Source organism: Sapajus apella, unplaced genomic scaffold (genome assembly GCF_009761245.1).
Source record: "Sapajus apella isolate SASKATOON/1434 unplaced genomic scaffold, GSC_monkey_1.0 scaffold1, whole genome shotgun sequence".
Lineage (NCBI taxonomy): Eukaryota > Metazoa > Chordata > Mammalia > Primates > Cebidae > Sapajus > Sapajus apella.
The window spans coordinates 67840015-67856463 of NW_022436941.1; the positions used below are offsets into that span (position 1 = coordinate 67840015).

General features: G+C 45.4%; 1 protein-coding gene across 2 annotated transcripts in view; it reads right to left on the bottom strand.

The window, feature by feature from the left end:
* Positions 1-16449, bottom strand: part of MAP1B (microtubule associated protein 1B) — a 108632-nt gene that overhangs the window by 19369 nt on the left and 72814 nt on the right. Inside the window, exons 1-3 of one of the 2 annotated variants that reach the window (XM_032278813.1) lie at positions 11540-11814; positions 7912-7994; positions 4726-4866 (exon numbers count right to left, since the gene is read on the bottom strand). In XM_032278813.1, the coding sequence (XP_032134704.1) occupies positions 4726-4857 (132 nt within the window). In that variant the 5' untranslated portion in view covers positions 4858-4866; positions 7912-7994; positions 11540-11814. Of the gene's footprint in view, positions 1-4725; positions 4867-7911; positions 7995-11539; positions 11815-16449 lie in introns of those variants that run through there. The other variant, XM_032278812.1, reaches the window with a different exon arrangement.

Sequence of the window (16449 nt, forward strand, 5' to 3'; positions counted from 1 at the left end):
TAGCAAAATGTGGGATGTCAGATTTAAGGTATTTATAAAAGCTCTTAACATTGGGATGATGGTGGCTAAGTCAACTCTAACGGGATGGCATTCTAAAGGGATAAATGTAAGGTTCAATAAACCAGCAGGGTAAACTATAGGATTGGGAGATGTGGCTTAACAATAATATCCATGGAAAAGACTCAGGGATTTTAGTTGACAGTCAGATGGATTTATCATGAAGCCAAAGAAGCTTAAACTTCAAGGTACCTCATTGGCATGGCCCTGTACTTAATTGTGTAATAATAATTCTTTTCTTTTTCTTAAAAAAGCATCTTAAATAATGTAAATTGCAGAGCCCCTCCAAGCCTGCATCTTTTCCCCATTAACATTTAATGGTGTATGGTGATGGTCAAAAGTCACTTTTAGACTTCTTTAGTAGAAGATTGTATTGAAAACTATAGACGTCATTGATTCTCGCAATCCGAATCTGGTCAAATGACTACTAATATAGGGTGTCCAGTTTGAGTCATGACATTTTAGAGAAATTAGACCAAAAACAAACAAGCAAAAACCTGAAACAAGTCTCCCTTACTGGCTCCTTCCTCTTGGCCTTATGACCTCTAAACACTGGACCTGGACACTTTCTCTTCCATTAATATGTTCCTTACTCTAGGTCACATCACATATCTTCTTGGCTTTATATACCTCTAATATGCTAATGGTTCCAAATTATTATCTCCAGCCCAACTCTGAGTTCACTAAGCTCTGTTATCATAAATCCAACTGCCTGATTTCATAGCACTAAAACATGACCAGAACTAAACTCCTGAATTCCCCCCCATGCCCCTCCCATCTCCTCTTCTTTTTATTTTATTTTTTATGTTTAAAGCCTAGTTGGTTTTTTTTTTTTTTCAGGACAGGATCTTGCTCTGTTGCCCAGCCTGGAGTGCAGTGCAGATTACAGTTCAGTGCAGCCTAGAACTCCTGGCTTCAAGTGATCCTCCCACTTTCGCCTCCCAAAGTACTGGGATTACAGGCATGGGCCATGGCACCTGGTCTTCATCTCCCTTTCTTGACAGAGGAACAAGTTTGAAAGACAGTGAGCAGGGTTATAAGGAACTGTGGGTAAAAGTGAAGATTATTAATCTGAAAGGGGAAAAACTGGCAGTGTTGGTGAAGGGTATCTAAAACACTGTAGGTGGGAAAGGGATCACATTCCTTCCTTGAAGATACAATGAGACAAATAAGGTAACACTTTCCAACACAGAGACTGAAAAATGTCCCCAGGAGATGATGATTTCACCATCCCTGGATTTCGGGGAGGAGTGGGGTTAGCCAGACAATTGTACTGTGTGTAGTTCTGGTTTTGTTAGTTGCTCTCAGGTGATTAAGACTCCAAACCCTGAAGCTCAAAGTGTACTGACAGTTCTATTTTTTCAGTCGATTTATTTTTAGCTGTTCTTGTATTTTTTTAAAAGGTATCATTTTTGTTTGTCCCAAGTTGTGGTTTTGGTTTCCCTGGAGTTAACTAGTATGTTTCAAGGACTGGATAAAAGGAACAGAGCTGGACACCAAGTGGTCTTCAAGGTCTATTTGTTATTCAGTTACTTAACCCTTTTTCCAAGGCAACAATGGGCAATCCTAGCTCCACAAGGCTGATAACCACTGGTCCAGTCCAGTGATTTTCAATTCACTTCAGCTGTGGCATCCCTCAAGTCCACAATGTAAAATAGATAGAGGCCAAGTTGCTTTGGTTGGGGCAGGAGGAAGAGTGAATTTGACCCAATGTCCTTCCTCTTCCCTTGCCTTCCCCCACCACACGGACACCACTGATCTAGTCTGTTAGGGAAAATCCTAGAGATCCTTTCCTGTATATATTAACGATTACTTTCTCCAAAGTACCAGCAAAGGGAGGTTGTGGGTGGCAGAAGAGAATATGACATAGTCTCTGACTGTAATGATACCTGACTGAGTATAATGAAAATGTGTGTCTTCCAGAACCTACCCCAGTGATTATAAACCCTGGGGTTTATAATCTGCCCAGGGTTTATAATCATTGGGGTAGGTTCCGGAGGACACACATTTGATTCTGCCCTTCCATGGAACTCGAGTTCTTCAGTTAGGGCAATTTTTTTCTTCTGTAATTAGTGGCAAAATCTGATACATGCACATTCTTCCATGGTGCTAAAATTTTGCTTCCACAATCTAGTAAAAATGATGAAGCAGCAATATTCATAACAACCTTATTTAAAGAAGGGGAAGAGAGATATTATTTGATATGCAAATATGCTGAATCATGTTACTTCCTTATTTAAAATCTAAGCATGACAAACACTTTTCTTTACATATTTCCTTTGCTTCGTTTTTCAGCAAAAGAGACAAACCAATGACTTGGTTAGAAGCCAACCACTAGAAAATAACTACAGAACTGCACAGGAATGTGGAAAGGTGCCCATGTGCATGTAAATGAGCTACAAGCAGGATACTTAGCTGCTCACCATGTCACTGGGCCACTTCCAGCCTTCTGCAGCTTTCTCTCTTCCCTGAGGCAAGATGCTAATAATATGTGTGACCCCAGAGCTACTAGACAAATGCCCACCTGCTTCTGGGTACAACAAGCACATGGGGACATAATCTTGCAAAAGATTCTGACATTTTAGTGATCAAACAACAATTTTAGGACAGTAGGCAGAGTGAGAATTGTAGTCCTAGCTTTGGAATTTCAATGCAATCGAACAGTGGTTTATTAGGCCTTCACTATGTGCAGTTGCACTGGATACTGAGATGAAGGAGATACATGGAGGGTAAACTCTAGCGGCTTCGGAGGAAGACAGGGCCAAAGCTTGCATTTTGAAGTGGTAAAGATGCACCAACTGTGAGTGAGCCCTGAAGCCTCTGAGAAAAGAGCTGCCTGCCTGAGGGATCCCATCCTGGTGTGTGTTTCAAGATGCAGATGACACCACACCTTCTGAGAACTGGGGCTTCAAAATGTTCCTTTTCATGGTTTTGCATTCTCCCCTCCCCAGTGGCTGGAGAGTGAACATTATTATGACATCTGTTCAGTGGTTTGTCTGTTTTTTGTTTTTGTTTTTGTTTTTGAGGCGGAGTCTCGCTCTCTCAGGCTCAAGTACAGTGGCACGATCTTGGCTCACTGTAACCTCCGCCTGTCGGGTTCAAGCAATTCTCCTGCCTCAGCCTCCCAAGTAGCTGGAACTACAGGTGCAGGACACCACACCCAGCTAATTTATTTTGTATTTTAGTAGAGACGGGGTTTCACCATGTTGCCCAGGCTGGTCGTGAACTCCTGAAGTCAGGCAATCAGCCCACTACGGCCTCCCATAATTGCTGGGATTACAGGCATGAGCCACCATGCCTGGCCTGATCAGTGTTGTTGTTGTTGTTTTGAGATGAAGTCTTGATCTGTCGCCCAGGCTGGAGTGCAGTGGTACAATCTCGGGTCATTGCAACCTCGCCTCCCGGGTTCAAGCAATTCTCTTGCCTCAGCCTCCCGAGCAGCTGGGACTACAGGCGCACCCTACCACACCCAACTAATTTTTTGTATTTGTAGTAGAGACGGGGTTTCACCATATTCGCCAGCCTGGTCCCAAACTCCTGACCTCATGATCCACCCACCTCGGCCTCCCAAAGTGCTGGGATTACAGGCATGAGCCACCGTGCCCAGCCTGATCAGTGTTTTTAAAGAAGCCTCCAGGTGAGCCAGATGAAGTTGGGCAGTGTGCTTACAGTTCTTGCCAGAGATGAAAAGTACAAAGAGACCTCTCTGTGAACCACAGGGCTAAGGAAGATTAAATGCAGAAGGACACGTGGCCCTTCACAGTACGCATGAGACAGACAAACCACCATCTCAGGAAGACGGTTCTAAACAGACGTGGTAACTCTTCTTAACAGACCACCCCTCAGTCCCTCCATGTAGAAATCTGCTATCAGCCACAGGCAGGCCCCTACCTGCTATGGGGATGGGTCTGAATTGTTTCTGTAACTGCTATAAACAGATAAGCTACATAAACAAGGTGCATTACTTTGGAAAGTTTCCCAGCCAGGATAAATTCGCAAGCAGAAATAAGCACATCAAAATCTTTGATCTCATTTTACCAAATACCACTAATTTCACACAGTTTTCAATACGTCACATGTGTCATCTTTGAATAAGATACGCATTAGAAATACGAATGATCCAGCTTCGGTCCAGCGACATTAGCCATCTTTTACTTGAGTGACAGACATGCCCCATTTTCCTATGTGCCTCCTTTTCTAGAGCCCTCTCTTTTGTGGGCTGTTCAGACAGCCCAAGTTCAAACATTGGGACCAGGCATTAAAGTAAGAGAAATCTGAAATAATTAGGCCTGGAACAGGAGGTACCAAAAGCCCAAGATATCTTTGGAGTATTCTTTCAGAAAACAGGAAACATAGGTTTTCTTTTGGGCGCTGACATTTCAAGTTTCTCCATCATTTTTACCATCTGTAAACTGTTGACTGTTCCAGCCCCTTCCATCTATAGCTCAGGCACATTAAGAATGATTCCAATTAATTGTAAATGAGTGCTCTAAATTCTTTTGGCAATGAGCCATAGAACTAAAGTATTTTGGATCACACACTGTTGCTTATCTCAGGAGAGCTGTGAGGTTTCCTCCCCTTCTTCTTCTGTCTCCCCCAGTGCTCTCAGAGAGGAATCTAAGGCAACCAAGCAACTAGAAGCACAGACGTTCTCAGACATGAACCTACCTCTTGATCGGTGAAAATCTCTATGAAGTTCTGGAAGGAGAAAGAGCCGGACTGGAGAATGAGCTCTCCGGTATTTTCAAAGCACTGCCCGGTCAGCACGAGCAGCTTGTGTCGGGCGGCATCAGTGATCATTAAGCGCACCTGAAACAAAGCACAGCGCGTAGGCCCTGAGCCATGGGCAGGGCTGCCATCCCACCTTCAGGACAGGGCTAGCCTTTGTAGCCAGCAAAAAGCATTCATTCCCCAAAGGTCTAATTTCTCCTGGGGGCCAGAAGAGCACCAGGAGGGTTGAATGGATCTCTGGCTATAGGATCATCCACAAAGCCAAAAAGTGTAGTTATCAGTTTGCCCATGAATGCCATTTTCTTTTTTTCTTTTTTTTGGAGACGGAGTTTTGCTCTTGCTACCCAGGCTGGAGTGCAATGGCGCAAACTCGGCTCACCGCAACCTCTGTCTCCTGGGTTCAAGCAATTCTCCTGCCTCAGCCTCCTGAGTAGCTGGGACTACAGGCGTGCGCCACCATGGCCAGCTAATTTTTCTATTTTTAGTAGAGATGGGGTTTCGCCACATTGACCAGGATGGTCTCGATCTCTTGACCTCATGATCCACCTGCCTCGGCCTCCCAAAGTGCTGGGATTATAGGCGTGAGCCACTGCGCCCAGCCGAATGCCATTTTCAATGTTTCTGTACAACTAAGACAGTAGTGATAGTTGACTTTCTCCTAGTTTCCTCTTTTTCAAAGCAGTCTTCACAGCTGGTAATCATTTGTTCCACAGCTGTTCGGAAATGTCTGCTCGCAGCATGTAGTCTGCAAAACCAGGGAAGACTTGGAAATACCTCACAGGCTGAGTCATCATGTACAGTCCAGGTTCCCCACTGGCCTCCTCAGGAAGAATAGGGCTCCAAAGTAGGGTCCCAAACCAGCCCCTCCCAAACAGCATCTCTTCCCTTCCAAGGTGTACAGCAAGCACGCAGCTCCATGTGTAGTCTCCAATGGCACCAGCAAGGTGCTTGATATTGAAGATAAACAAAAGGCGGCCCCTAAATAGCAATCTTTGAGAGAATTGCAAATGGTTTGTGCTAAAGAACTCTCTGTGAACTTTTTAAGTGGCAGGAAGCCAGCTGTCCTTCAACAAACACCACTCTAAGCATGAAGGTATCCGTTCTGAGCCCGGTTCATGAATGTGCAGCACATACTACTTGCCAGGCACCCTGTTAACCACTGAGGGGAGGATACAAAAGTAAACAGACCATGACGCCTTACCCAGGCACCCCACAGTCTAATCATGGAAAAACACATGTACCTAAGTCATTGTTTCAGCCCGCCTGCCCCACAGGCAAGCCTGAATTCCTTTTATAAAATTCCTTATTTTTCCTTTCTCACAACTCTTCCAGGCAGTTTGCCTGGCCCTATATTCATTCTCCAGCTTTTTTTCTGAGATAGGGTCTCACTCTGTCAGGCTGGAGTGCAGTGGCACCATCTGGGCTCACTGCAACCTCTGTCTCCTGGGCTTAAGCGATCCTCCCATCTCAGCCTCCTGAGTAGCTGGGACCACAGGCACACCACCATGCCCAGCTACGTTTTGTATTTTAGGTAGGGACAGGGTTTCCCCATGTTGCCCAGGCTGTAATTTTCCAGCTTTTTTCAAGTTGTAATTACTTCCTGATTTTGTTAGTAACAGAGATTGCTATCCCACCACTTTCCTCAACTTTGCAGCTGCATGGATTGTCAGAGGTCCTGCTGATCTAAAGCACGCAGAAGTAAGTCAGAACAGGTGACATCACGACAGCCAAAAAGTGGAAGCAACCCAAGTGTCCATCAACTGAGGAATGGATCCACAGATGCGGCTGTCTATACAATGGCATTGCTCAGCCCTGAAAAGGAATGCAGTACTGACACATGCCACAACAAGGGTGAACCTTGAAACCGTGAGGCTAAAATAAGCCACACACAAAAGGCCACCTAGTATATCATTACATTTATATGAAATGTCCAGAATTGGCAAATCAGGACAAGCAGGTTCGTGGTTGTCAGCATGGGGAGGAAGGGAGAGTAACTGCTGATGAGCTCGGGGCTTTTGGGGCTTGATGGACATGTTCTGGAATTAGATAGTGGTGATGGTTGCAAAACTTGGTAAATACACTAAAAACCACTGAATTATATACTTTAAAGGGATGGATTTTATGGTCCTTGAATTATAGTTCCATTAACAAAAACAGGATACAGTCACAGAGATGCTCAAAGCGTGGGCAGAAGGGATACTGCAGTTAACAGAGGCTCCCAGGGACACTGGCTACTTTAATGTCCAAGAAGCAACTCAGTCTCAAAAGCACTCAGCTGTAATAAAGGAAGCGGAAAGTGGAGCAATAGCAACTCCTCTGGCCTGGGTGACCAGGGGCTCTTGGCTTCAACCAAGTTCTTGTCATACTGGGCTCCGAAATACCCAGTTACTCACTATAGCAACAATTTCATATGGTGGTCATAATAACAATCACAGCTAATATGTATATTTCAGTCATTATGTGCCACGCTCTGTTCTATGTACTGGGCACTTCTAAGCACAACATTAAATATGAGCATTATATGTAGGAACTATTATGACCTCCATTTTACAGAGGTGCAAACAAAGACAGTAAATAACTTGCTTGAGGCCCCCAGCTAGTAAGAGGCAGATGTGAGATTATGAACCCAGACGACCTGGTGCCAGCCCATGCCCCTGACCACTATGCTATCCTGTCTTTCCACAGGAGTGTGCAGGACAGCTCTGAATGGGGCTTGCATCTGAGACGCCATTCTTCTCCAGGTTTGTTCTGTATGTCCTGGCCTGAGGGCTTGCAGTCTATTTCCTCTAATACAGCCCTACCAGACTCCATCCCAGCAGCACTCCCCACTTACTCCCCCACCCCGACCCCGCATAAATACCCCAAATTCCATAGTCCCTTGCCTGGACAAAATCTTACAGTTCTAGCTATTGTCTTCCACTTTGTCCTCACCAGGAGGAGCAGTCTGGGTGGCACCAATGCAGGAAAACAGCCACTTATTGGGGGTGAAGAAAGAGCTCTGAACCCAGGACTTCTCTCCGTTGTGTCCCTCTCCTGCCCCCATTTGCCTAGCCCTTCTAATCTGCTGGGTTCCTGTCCAGTGTGTGGGGCCCGGTCCCAGATTCTGCAGAGCTGAATGCTTACCTCGGTGCTGACTGCTTCATCGGAAGGGTTGATCAGGACCACCGTTTCTAAAATGTCACTTCGGTGATGAAGGATCTTTTGTCCTGCAGGCACAAAACACACACAAAAGAGGAGACCTTTAGCTTTTCCAGATGAAAACTGCTGTGCCTGCTCCTGGGACAACAGAGGAATTTCTGCCTCCGAGGTGGTACACAGCACCGGGATTCTCTACATCATCCTGGGAAACACAATTGGTGCTATTAAAAAAGAGGGTGTAGCCACCAGCAGGTTCCTCCCGGAGCTGCGTTTGCATGGCGGGGGCTCCTCCCGCTCTCACACTCTCCAATTTTCAGGGTTGGTCTAGGCAGCCTCCTTGCAGTAATGGCGGTTTTTTCATCTGAGACAAGGGTGGGTGCCAGGAAAACTCAACGGGGCTCTTGACATTTCCTTTCTCATGGTAATTGGGGATGTTTCTCTATATCAGCCTTTCTTCTGGTGAGAACTGCACCAAGATTAATTAGGAGCCTTATTGTGAAATGAATGACATCTAGAAACCCCAGCTAACAATTAGCCCAACAACCAGAATGGCTGTCTGAGGCAGGCTTACAGTCTGCTGGAGTATTCATTAATTAATTCACTTGCTCATAGGAAACTGGAGACACTGTAAGCAAGTGGAAAATGAAGAACAACCCTCCCACAAAACAGAGTGGCCAAGTGCCCCCTAAAAATACGCACAGTGGACGGAGAACAACAAAGCAAGGCACTTCATGTGATGATCGCCTGTCTAAGATGGGCTGAAACCCTGCAGGGCTGTGGCTTTACATCCCTGACTCCCCCCTGCCCACCACAGGTCCTAGGGTCATCTGGTGGCTGAATCAGCCCGCCAGCCAAAGGGGACAGAGACCTGTGCATGACCTTCTATGAAGACTCTCCCTCCCTGAACAATGGGATGAAATGATCAGGCGGATGTGTGGCTAGAGTTGATGAGACATGCTCCGGCAGCTGCTAAGGACTGGGAAGGGGGTGTTCCCTCTGAAATGTGGGAGGGAGGCACACGGTTGTGAGTAGATACAAACATGTCTGCTGCTTGGAAGTACAGTGACAGTCAGGCAACAGGAGGAAATGCAACAGAATCTGAGGGAGACAGACACCAGAGGAGAGAAATACAGGAGGAGAGAGTGACCAAAAGCAACTGTTTTCCAGAAAAGTAGTTCAGCAGTTCTTCAAAAAGCTAAAATAGAATTACTGTATGACCCAGCAAATCCCACTTCCATGTGGAATTGAAAGCAGGAACCCGAACAGATGTTTGTATGCCAGTGTTCATTGTAGCACTGTTCACAATGGCCAAATGGTGAGACAACCCAAATGTCCATCTATGGATGATTGGGTAAAATGTGGCAAATCTATACAATGGAATATTATTCAGCCATAAAAATGAAGTTCTGATAATACCAAAACATGGATGAACCTAGGAAACATTATGCTAATTGAAATAAGCCAGATGCAAAAGGACAAATATGGTGATTCCACTTACATGAAATCTCTAGAATAAGCAAGTTCATAGAGAGTAGATTAGAAGGTACCAGGAACTAAGGGAAGGGGAATGAGGAGTTATTGTTTAGTGGGTACAGTTTCTGTTTGGAGTGATGAAAATGTTTTTAAAATAGAAGTGATGAAGACCAGATGCAGTAGCTCATGCCTATAATCCCAGCACTTTGGGAGGCTGAGGCAGGAGGATTGCTTGAACCCAGGAGGTCAAAACTACCCTGGGCAGCAAAGTGAGACCCCATGTCTACAAAACATAAAAATAAAAAAATTAGCTGGGTGAGGTGGCACACACCTATGGTCCCAGCGACATGGGAGGCTGAGGCAGGAGAATCAACTGAACCCAGAAGGTCGAGGCTGCAGTGAGCCAAGAACATGCCACTGCACCCCAGCCTAGGTAACAGAGCAAGACTGTCTCAAAAAATAAATAAAATTTAAAAAATAGAGGTGTTGGTTATACAACCTTGTGAATGTAATTAATGATACCAAATTGTACATTTTAAAAACAGCTAAAATGGCAAATTTTATATTTTATATATCTTTTATCACAACTTAAAGAATTAATAATATAATATACCAAAAACATTCACTAGTATACTATAAATGGGTAAATTATATGGTACGAAAACTAGAGCTCAATAAAGCAGTTAGAAAATAAAAAAACATAAAGCAGTCCAGGATACACTGGTTCTTTTTCCTTTAAATCAGGAAGGATCAGAAGCACTACAGAAACAGCAATGTTGAAATACTCACTATGTACCGCCATCACTGTTACCAAGCCCATTCTCCTCCACCATCTTACTTTCCTAACAGCTAACATTTACCAATAAATCCCACATCACAGATAGAAGCCTAAACGGAACAATAATGGTGTCAAGCACTGTCCTTAGACTTCATACGCAAGGCTTCCTTTAATCCCCAGAAGAGCTCTGTGACATAGGTACTATGATTATCCCCCATTAGTGTTGAGAGCAATGAGTCTACAGAAGATAATTAACCTCCCCAAAGTCACACAACTAGTGAGTGGTCAAGCCAGGCTTTGGACCCCAGTCATCTAGATCTAGAGTACTTCTGCTTCACTGCCTTATGGGGTTGGCTACTGGAACTCGGATTTGGAAAAACAGACGAGGCACAGACACTAAATGCCAAGGGACAGTTAGGGAAAGGTCCAAAGGAATAAAATCAGAGATGCGCTTACAAAAGCAAGAAACCAGAAAATATTAGAAGAATATTGGCCAAAAAAGGCAAGGCTGGCAGAATATTCCACATACAAGAAGTTAAAATTGAGAGAAAATATGTGATGTCTTATTCCAAAAGCCTAAAAATAAATACCAAAACAGGACAAAGTTCCACAGTTTGGGCAGACAAAGAACTGAGGCTTAAGAAGAATAAACCACAGGAAAGAAATTTCATTTATTATGAATGCTAAAGACTGTCATTCAATGGACATTGCTTTTTGGCTTTTTGGTTGCTTTTGGTTTTGACAACCATGTGCATTTAAAGCCAAAACAAAAGAAAATCAAATTAAATAAGTGAATGATAAAATGAAAATTGGCAAAACACATGAAACTGTCCTCTTTCTAGGTCTTTCGTTCAGTGGTCTCCTTGAAACAAAGATTTCAAGAGCTTCAAAGGCACTAGGCTGAGATGAAATTAAGCAAAAGTTTCAGACCAAGGAGAAGGAACAGTCATTTATTTGGTCACAATTTTGTTGTGAGCACCCAAAGCGTTTCAGGCAGCGCAATATCCGGGTATGACTGTCATCATGTCTATATTCTGCAGGAATCCATACAAGTGGACTTGAGCAAGGTACATGAAGTGGCTCCCTCTGCCCCTGATGGTAATGAAATCAGAGCCCCCTTCTTTCTGAAATGTTTCCACCAACGCCTCAGCCCTGCTAACGGCACCCTTCAACACCCACGTCCAGGCGACCGCAGCCCACCTCCTGCCTCTACAGCACGCCCTTCCCCAAACACACAGTGAGCTCGCCTGCTGCCGAGGTGGCCCCTGGCAGGAGGCTTCTTACCATCCACCAGCAGTTTCTTTCCTCTTTGGCTTCATCACTTGCAAACAAAACAAATGCCACGTGACAGCTGCCATTTACCTCCACTCCTTCCAAGTCAATCTTCAGACCAGTTTGCCCAGGAATCCAACTAACGATGTTCTCTTGTGTTCATCTTTGGAAATATTGAGAGGAATGGCACAGACATGCACCAAGATGCCATGGCTGCTCCTTCAACAAAAGCCTTTTTATAGGATCGGATTTGAATAAAGGAGGGGATTTAAAGGAAGAGAGAGAAGCTTCTAGCTCTTGTCACGGGCAGACTGTTGTCCAGATTCTTTCCCAGGACGACGTAACCTGGGGCTGGGCCGCCCCAGTATCTGGACAAGCCTGGCAGAGAGAGGGGCCCTGACTCGCCCCCAGCCCTGGCATCCCTGTGGGTGCCAGCTTTCCTGCGGCAGGCAGGCAGGCGGGTTCTCAGCGCAGGCGGCTGAGATGCTCACAAAGTTGCATATTTGGGGAATGTTTCACACTGGGAAATGGGCCAGGCATTCTGAAGGGAGGCCACCACCCTGGCTTGTAAAGGTCTCATTCAGTTGCTTCAGAAAAGAAGTTCCCAGGAAAGAAAGGCAGCCGGTTCCACTCTCCCTCCCCACCATTGTCATCTGCATTCTCCTTTCAACACCTCACAGGGAAACCCTTAGGCAGCCCCATGAATAGTTAACTTTCCTCGGCATCGGTCTGAGGGCAGCAAAAGCGGGGGCTCGACCCGGAATGATTGTGTCACTTATTGCTTCATAAGAAAAAGCCTTTGAGGGCTTCCCCCACAACTCGGCATGATTGTGAAGCCTCAGCCTGGGTGGGGGGTGGGGGCAGTGGAGAAGACTGCGTGTGACAAAAGGGGTCTGCGCCACCTCAGAATCAAAAGAGGAGGGTCTGGGGACCCCAGACGCAGCAGGGGCCTTGCAGACAATGAGACTTTTGTTTGTGCTCTCCCAAAGCTGTGTTTGGAACTCAAAAGGAAGCCTGCAGTTTTCAGTTATTGCTGGGATTTTCTTCCTTTTAGAAATGCTACAGATTAATTGAACCTATGTGTCTTGTAAGGTTGGGCTTTTTTAGTAGCTTATGTTTTACTATATTCAGGTGATTCTGAAATCTCTTAAAACAGAATATTATTTTCTATGTATGTAAATTTCTAGGATGCTTGCGGGATCTATTCTCCACAGCATTTAGGATTCATCTACATACATACACACACACACACACACACACACACACACACACACACACACACACACACACACCCTTGGAGGCTTCACCCTGGTTTTGGAAGAAGGAAATAGAAATGGTAATTGAAGAATAAAGCCTCTGATTTCTCCGCAGTATGAAAGGGAAATGATGAGGAGGGTCCTGAACAATTGGTAACCAGGCCTGAGGGGCAGGGCAGGGGCAGGGGCTTTCGCCAGGAGAAAAGCCCTCCTGCCCCCATCTCTGCCTCTCTGCTCCTTCAGCTCCTGCTGCCGCCCTGTCTTCACCTACCAACCCCTTCCAGCCCCCTGCCCAGATTCAACACTGGAATAACTTATAATGTGGAGATTCTGAAATTAGAGAGAAAAATGTGTGAGATAAAAAAGGATTGGGTTGATTTAGCTAAAAGTAAAGTTTGGTTGATCAAGAAAGACCACAAGCACTACATATATTGATTTTAAAGTCTGTTTTCAGGCCGGGCGTGGTGGCTCATGCCTGTAATCCCAGCACTTTGGGAGGCCGAGGAGGGCGGATCATGAGGTCAGGAGTTCGAGACCAGCCTGGCCAACATGGTGAAACCCTGCCTCTACTAAAAACACAAAAATTAGCCAGGCATGGTGGTGCATGCCTGTAATCCCAGGTACTCGGCAGGATGAGGCACGAGAATCGCTTGAACCCAGGAGGCAGTGGTTGCAGTGAGCTGAGATTGAGCCACTGCACTCCAGCCTGGGTGACAGAGTGAGACTCCGTCACCAAAAATAAAAAAGTCTGTTTTCATTAGAAGGAAGGAGGGAGGGGGGAGGAAGAAAGGAAGGGAGGGAGGGAAGGAGGATAGGTTGGGAGGAAAAGAAAAAGGGAGGGAGGGAGAGAGGCGATTAAGAGAAAATGACAGCAGTCAGATTTATTTAACTCAACCTTGTCACCAAAGTGGATTTTTTTGAGAGGAAACCTCTAACCTCTAACCCCATATACAAGAAAACCCTCCCAAAGCTAAAATTTAGCCAAATGGATAAGAGCAAGAAATGAAAGGTGCTTGGTACAGGAACTAAGAATTATTAACTAACCAATAGGTCTCCCCGCAGCTTTTAATAGCAGCTTTTGGTATGAAATCATATCCAGGCCTCCTTTCTGCAGAAACCCACATGGCAGGTAAAGCAAATGTGGGGTTGATTTGAAGAGAACGGGAGAGGGTGAGGCAGGAGGGGAGACTCCTAGAGCAGCAGAGTTTTCTAGTGAACCTTTTCTTCCAGAGCCCCTCAAAGGAGTCCTCTCTATCCCTGGGAACTAACGTTGGGGCGCAGAGGCCTGGCAGGAAGACATCTCCAAAACTTCCTTTTCAGAGGGAGGAAAGGTACCAGCAAGTAAGGAAGCCTCACAAGCAGCACAGAAGCCTGTCCCTGAGAGCCCCGGGGGGTTCTCCCTGTGCCCCTCTCTCCCACCACATCATTTCTAAGCAGGGAAAACAGAGAGAAAGAGTAAAGGGTAAACAGAGGCTACCCAGTAACCATGCTCTGGGAAGCTACAATGAACCGCTCTCATCCCAGGTACCCTGGCTTAGAGCTCTGGAGAGGGTCCAGGAGAAGGATGGAGTCAATCCAGTCTAACAGAAGCCTCCCTTGGCTTCCCTGGGGCAAGAACCCATGTCAGCCCTGAGGAGGATATGATCCCAAGGCAGGGTGAGATGCAGAAGCCTCACCCCTGCCAGAGAGGTGCCCTTAGAAAATAAAGGTGCTAGGAGACTTGGTTCTAATTCCATGGATCCCCAAAGACCAACAGCATCAGCACAGAAAACAGAAAGCCAGCTGTGACCAGGAAATTACACAGAATCTGTCTCCAGGGAAGTAAAACTCCTAGCCCTGGAGGGTGCTGGATTTCTCAGGGGTCCTCCACATCAAATAAACGACTCCAGTCAACTCACTCACGTTGTCACATTCATCCACTCTTGCACGTCTCAGTCTGAGGCTTGGAAAAGAACCTCTTCTAGGCTGGGTGTCTCAGAGGCAACAGGGAACATGAGCAAAAAGGTGGCAAACGCATAATTCAATGTGCATCTGGTTTTAAGGTCATGCACACGTTGGAGCACCTGTGTGCCAGGTGTCATCCCACCTAGGTCCAAAAATGACTGAATGCAAGGCTAATACACAGAAGTGGTTACTGACAAAATCTAATCCTTTGATCACCAGAGAGTCCATCACCAGAACACAGCAATAAAACCTTGCATGTGTGGAGTGCCTGAGAGTTGCCAAAGCATTTTGTCCTTCAGGTAGTTCTTTGTTTAGTCTCACAGCATTCTTATGAAGTAGTGGGGACAAATATTATCATCCTCTCTTCATGGACAAAAGATCTGAGGTCTACTTACTTGACAGTGTGGAAGAACAGGCCTGGGGACCCTTGTCATGCTCCATGAGGCCACTCAAGGGCAAGGTCAGTGCTGTGACACTATTCCTTTCTCCTTTTCCTGATCCACTCCCATCCAAAATAAATATTTTCAAGTTGTGATGCCAAGATTCTCCTTTTAAGAGGTAAGTGTGCAGCCAGGATCGGCTGCTCATCAGCCGACACCTGCTGAATTGAGTGTGTGCGTGCATGCGTGTGTGTGTGTGTGTGTGTGTGTATGTGTGTGCGCGTGCGTGCTCAGGAGGACACTATGGCCTCCCACACACCCTGAGGCCAATTTCTTCTTGGTTTCTGCTGAACCATCAGCCAAGTTCTTTCCCACCTTCCCCCAATATTTCTAGAAATGACATTTCTTTTCTGTGTGAAATAAATTTTTGTTTCTGCATCTGTTTCATCTCTGATATATGTTCCTGAATCGATGGCTCTCCAAATTTTGAACACTTGTGTTTTTAAGAGAATAAAAAACTCAAATTCCATTGTAAACAAGTTCAGGAGACTTTGCAAATAATTTTTTTTAGTTTAAATAAATTGTATTGCTTGTGAGTTAGACCACTCTTTTTTTTAACCTTGGATATCTTTTGTGTTACAGAGACTTCAGTTATTACCTAATTTGAGTCTATATCTAATTTTCTCCACACTTCCTGGACCTTGTGGTTGTGAGTTTTCTTTTTTGTTGTCATTGGTTTCAGTTTGATTTTCCACGTGCAGGATTCTCATTTGACCTGCTTTCTAAGTCCTCTCTTTGGTGTTTCTCTACTACCCAGTCCCACTCTCTCAGGTTCTCCTCTTCCTTTTTATCCTCTCCCTTTCAAAACTTCTTAAAGCAAAGGGATGAAAATCAAGGCTATCAAGGGTTACGGTGAAAGACAGTGGAAGGAATAAGTTAGCTCCCTTTTTCTCTGTGTTATCTTCTGGCTGAAAGAAGTAGAAATAAACAATACAGATGGTCCTTCTCTGCAGTGACACCTAAGTAGAACCAGTAACGCCTGATCCTGGCACCAGCTGTGGTTGATAAAATAGCCTGAGGGTCACATCTTCAACAAAGTACAGGAGCTACAGATTAAAAACAAAAATATAAAAGGCACATGTGAAGGGCGATGTAGTAACCTGTCAGGGGAGCCAACTCCAGGTCTCTATTAAATACAGTGACCAGCCTGGGCAACATGGTGAAACCCCATGTCTACAAAAAGTACTAAAATTAGCCAGGCATGGTGGTGCACGCCCATGGTCCCAGCTAGTCAGGAGGCTGAGGTGGGAGGAACACTTGAGCTCAGGAGGCTGAGGCTGTAGTAAGCTGCGATGCCACCACTGCACTCCAGCCTGGGCAACAGGGTGACATCCTGTCAAAAGAAAGAAGGAAGGAGGGA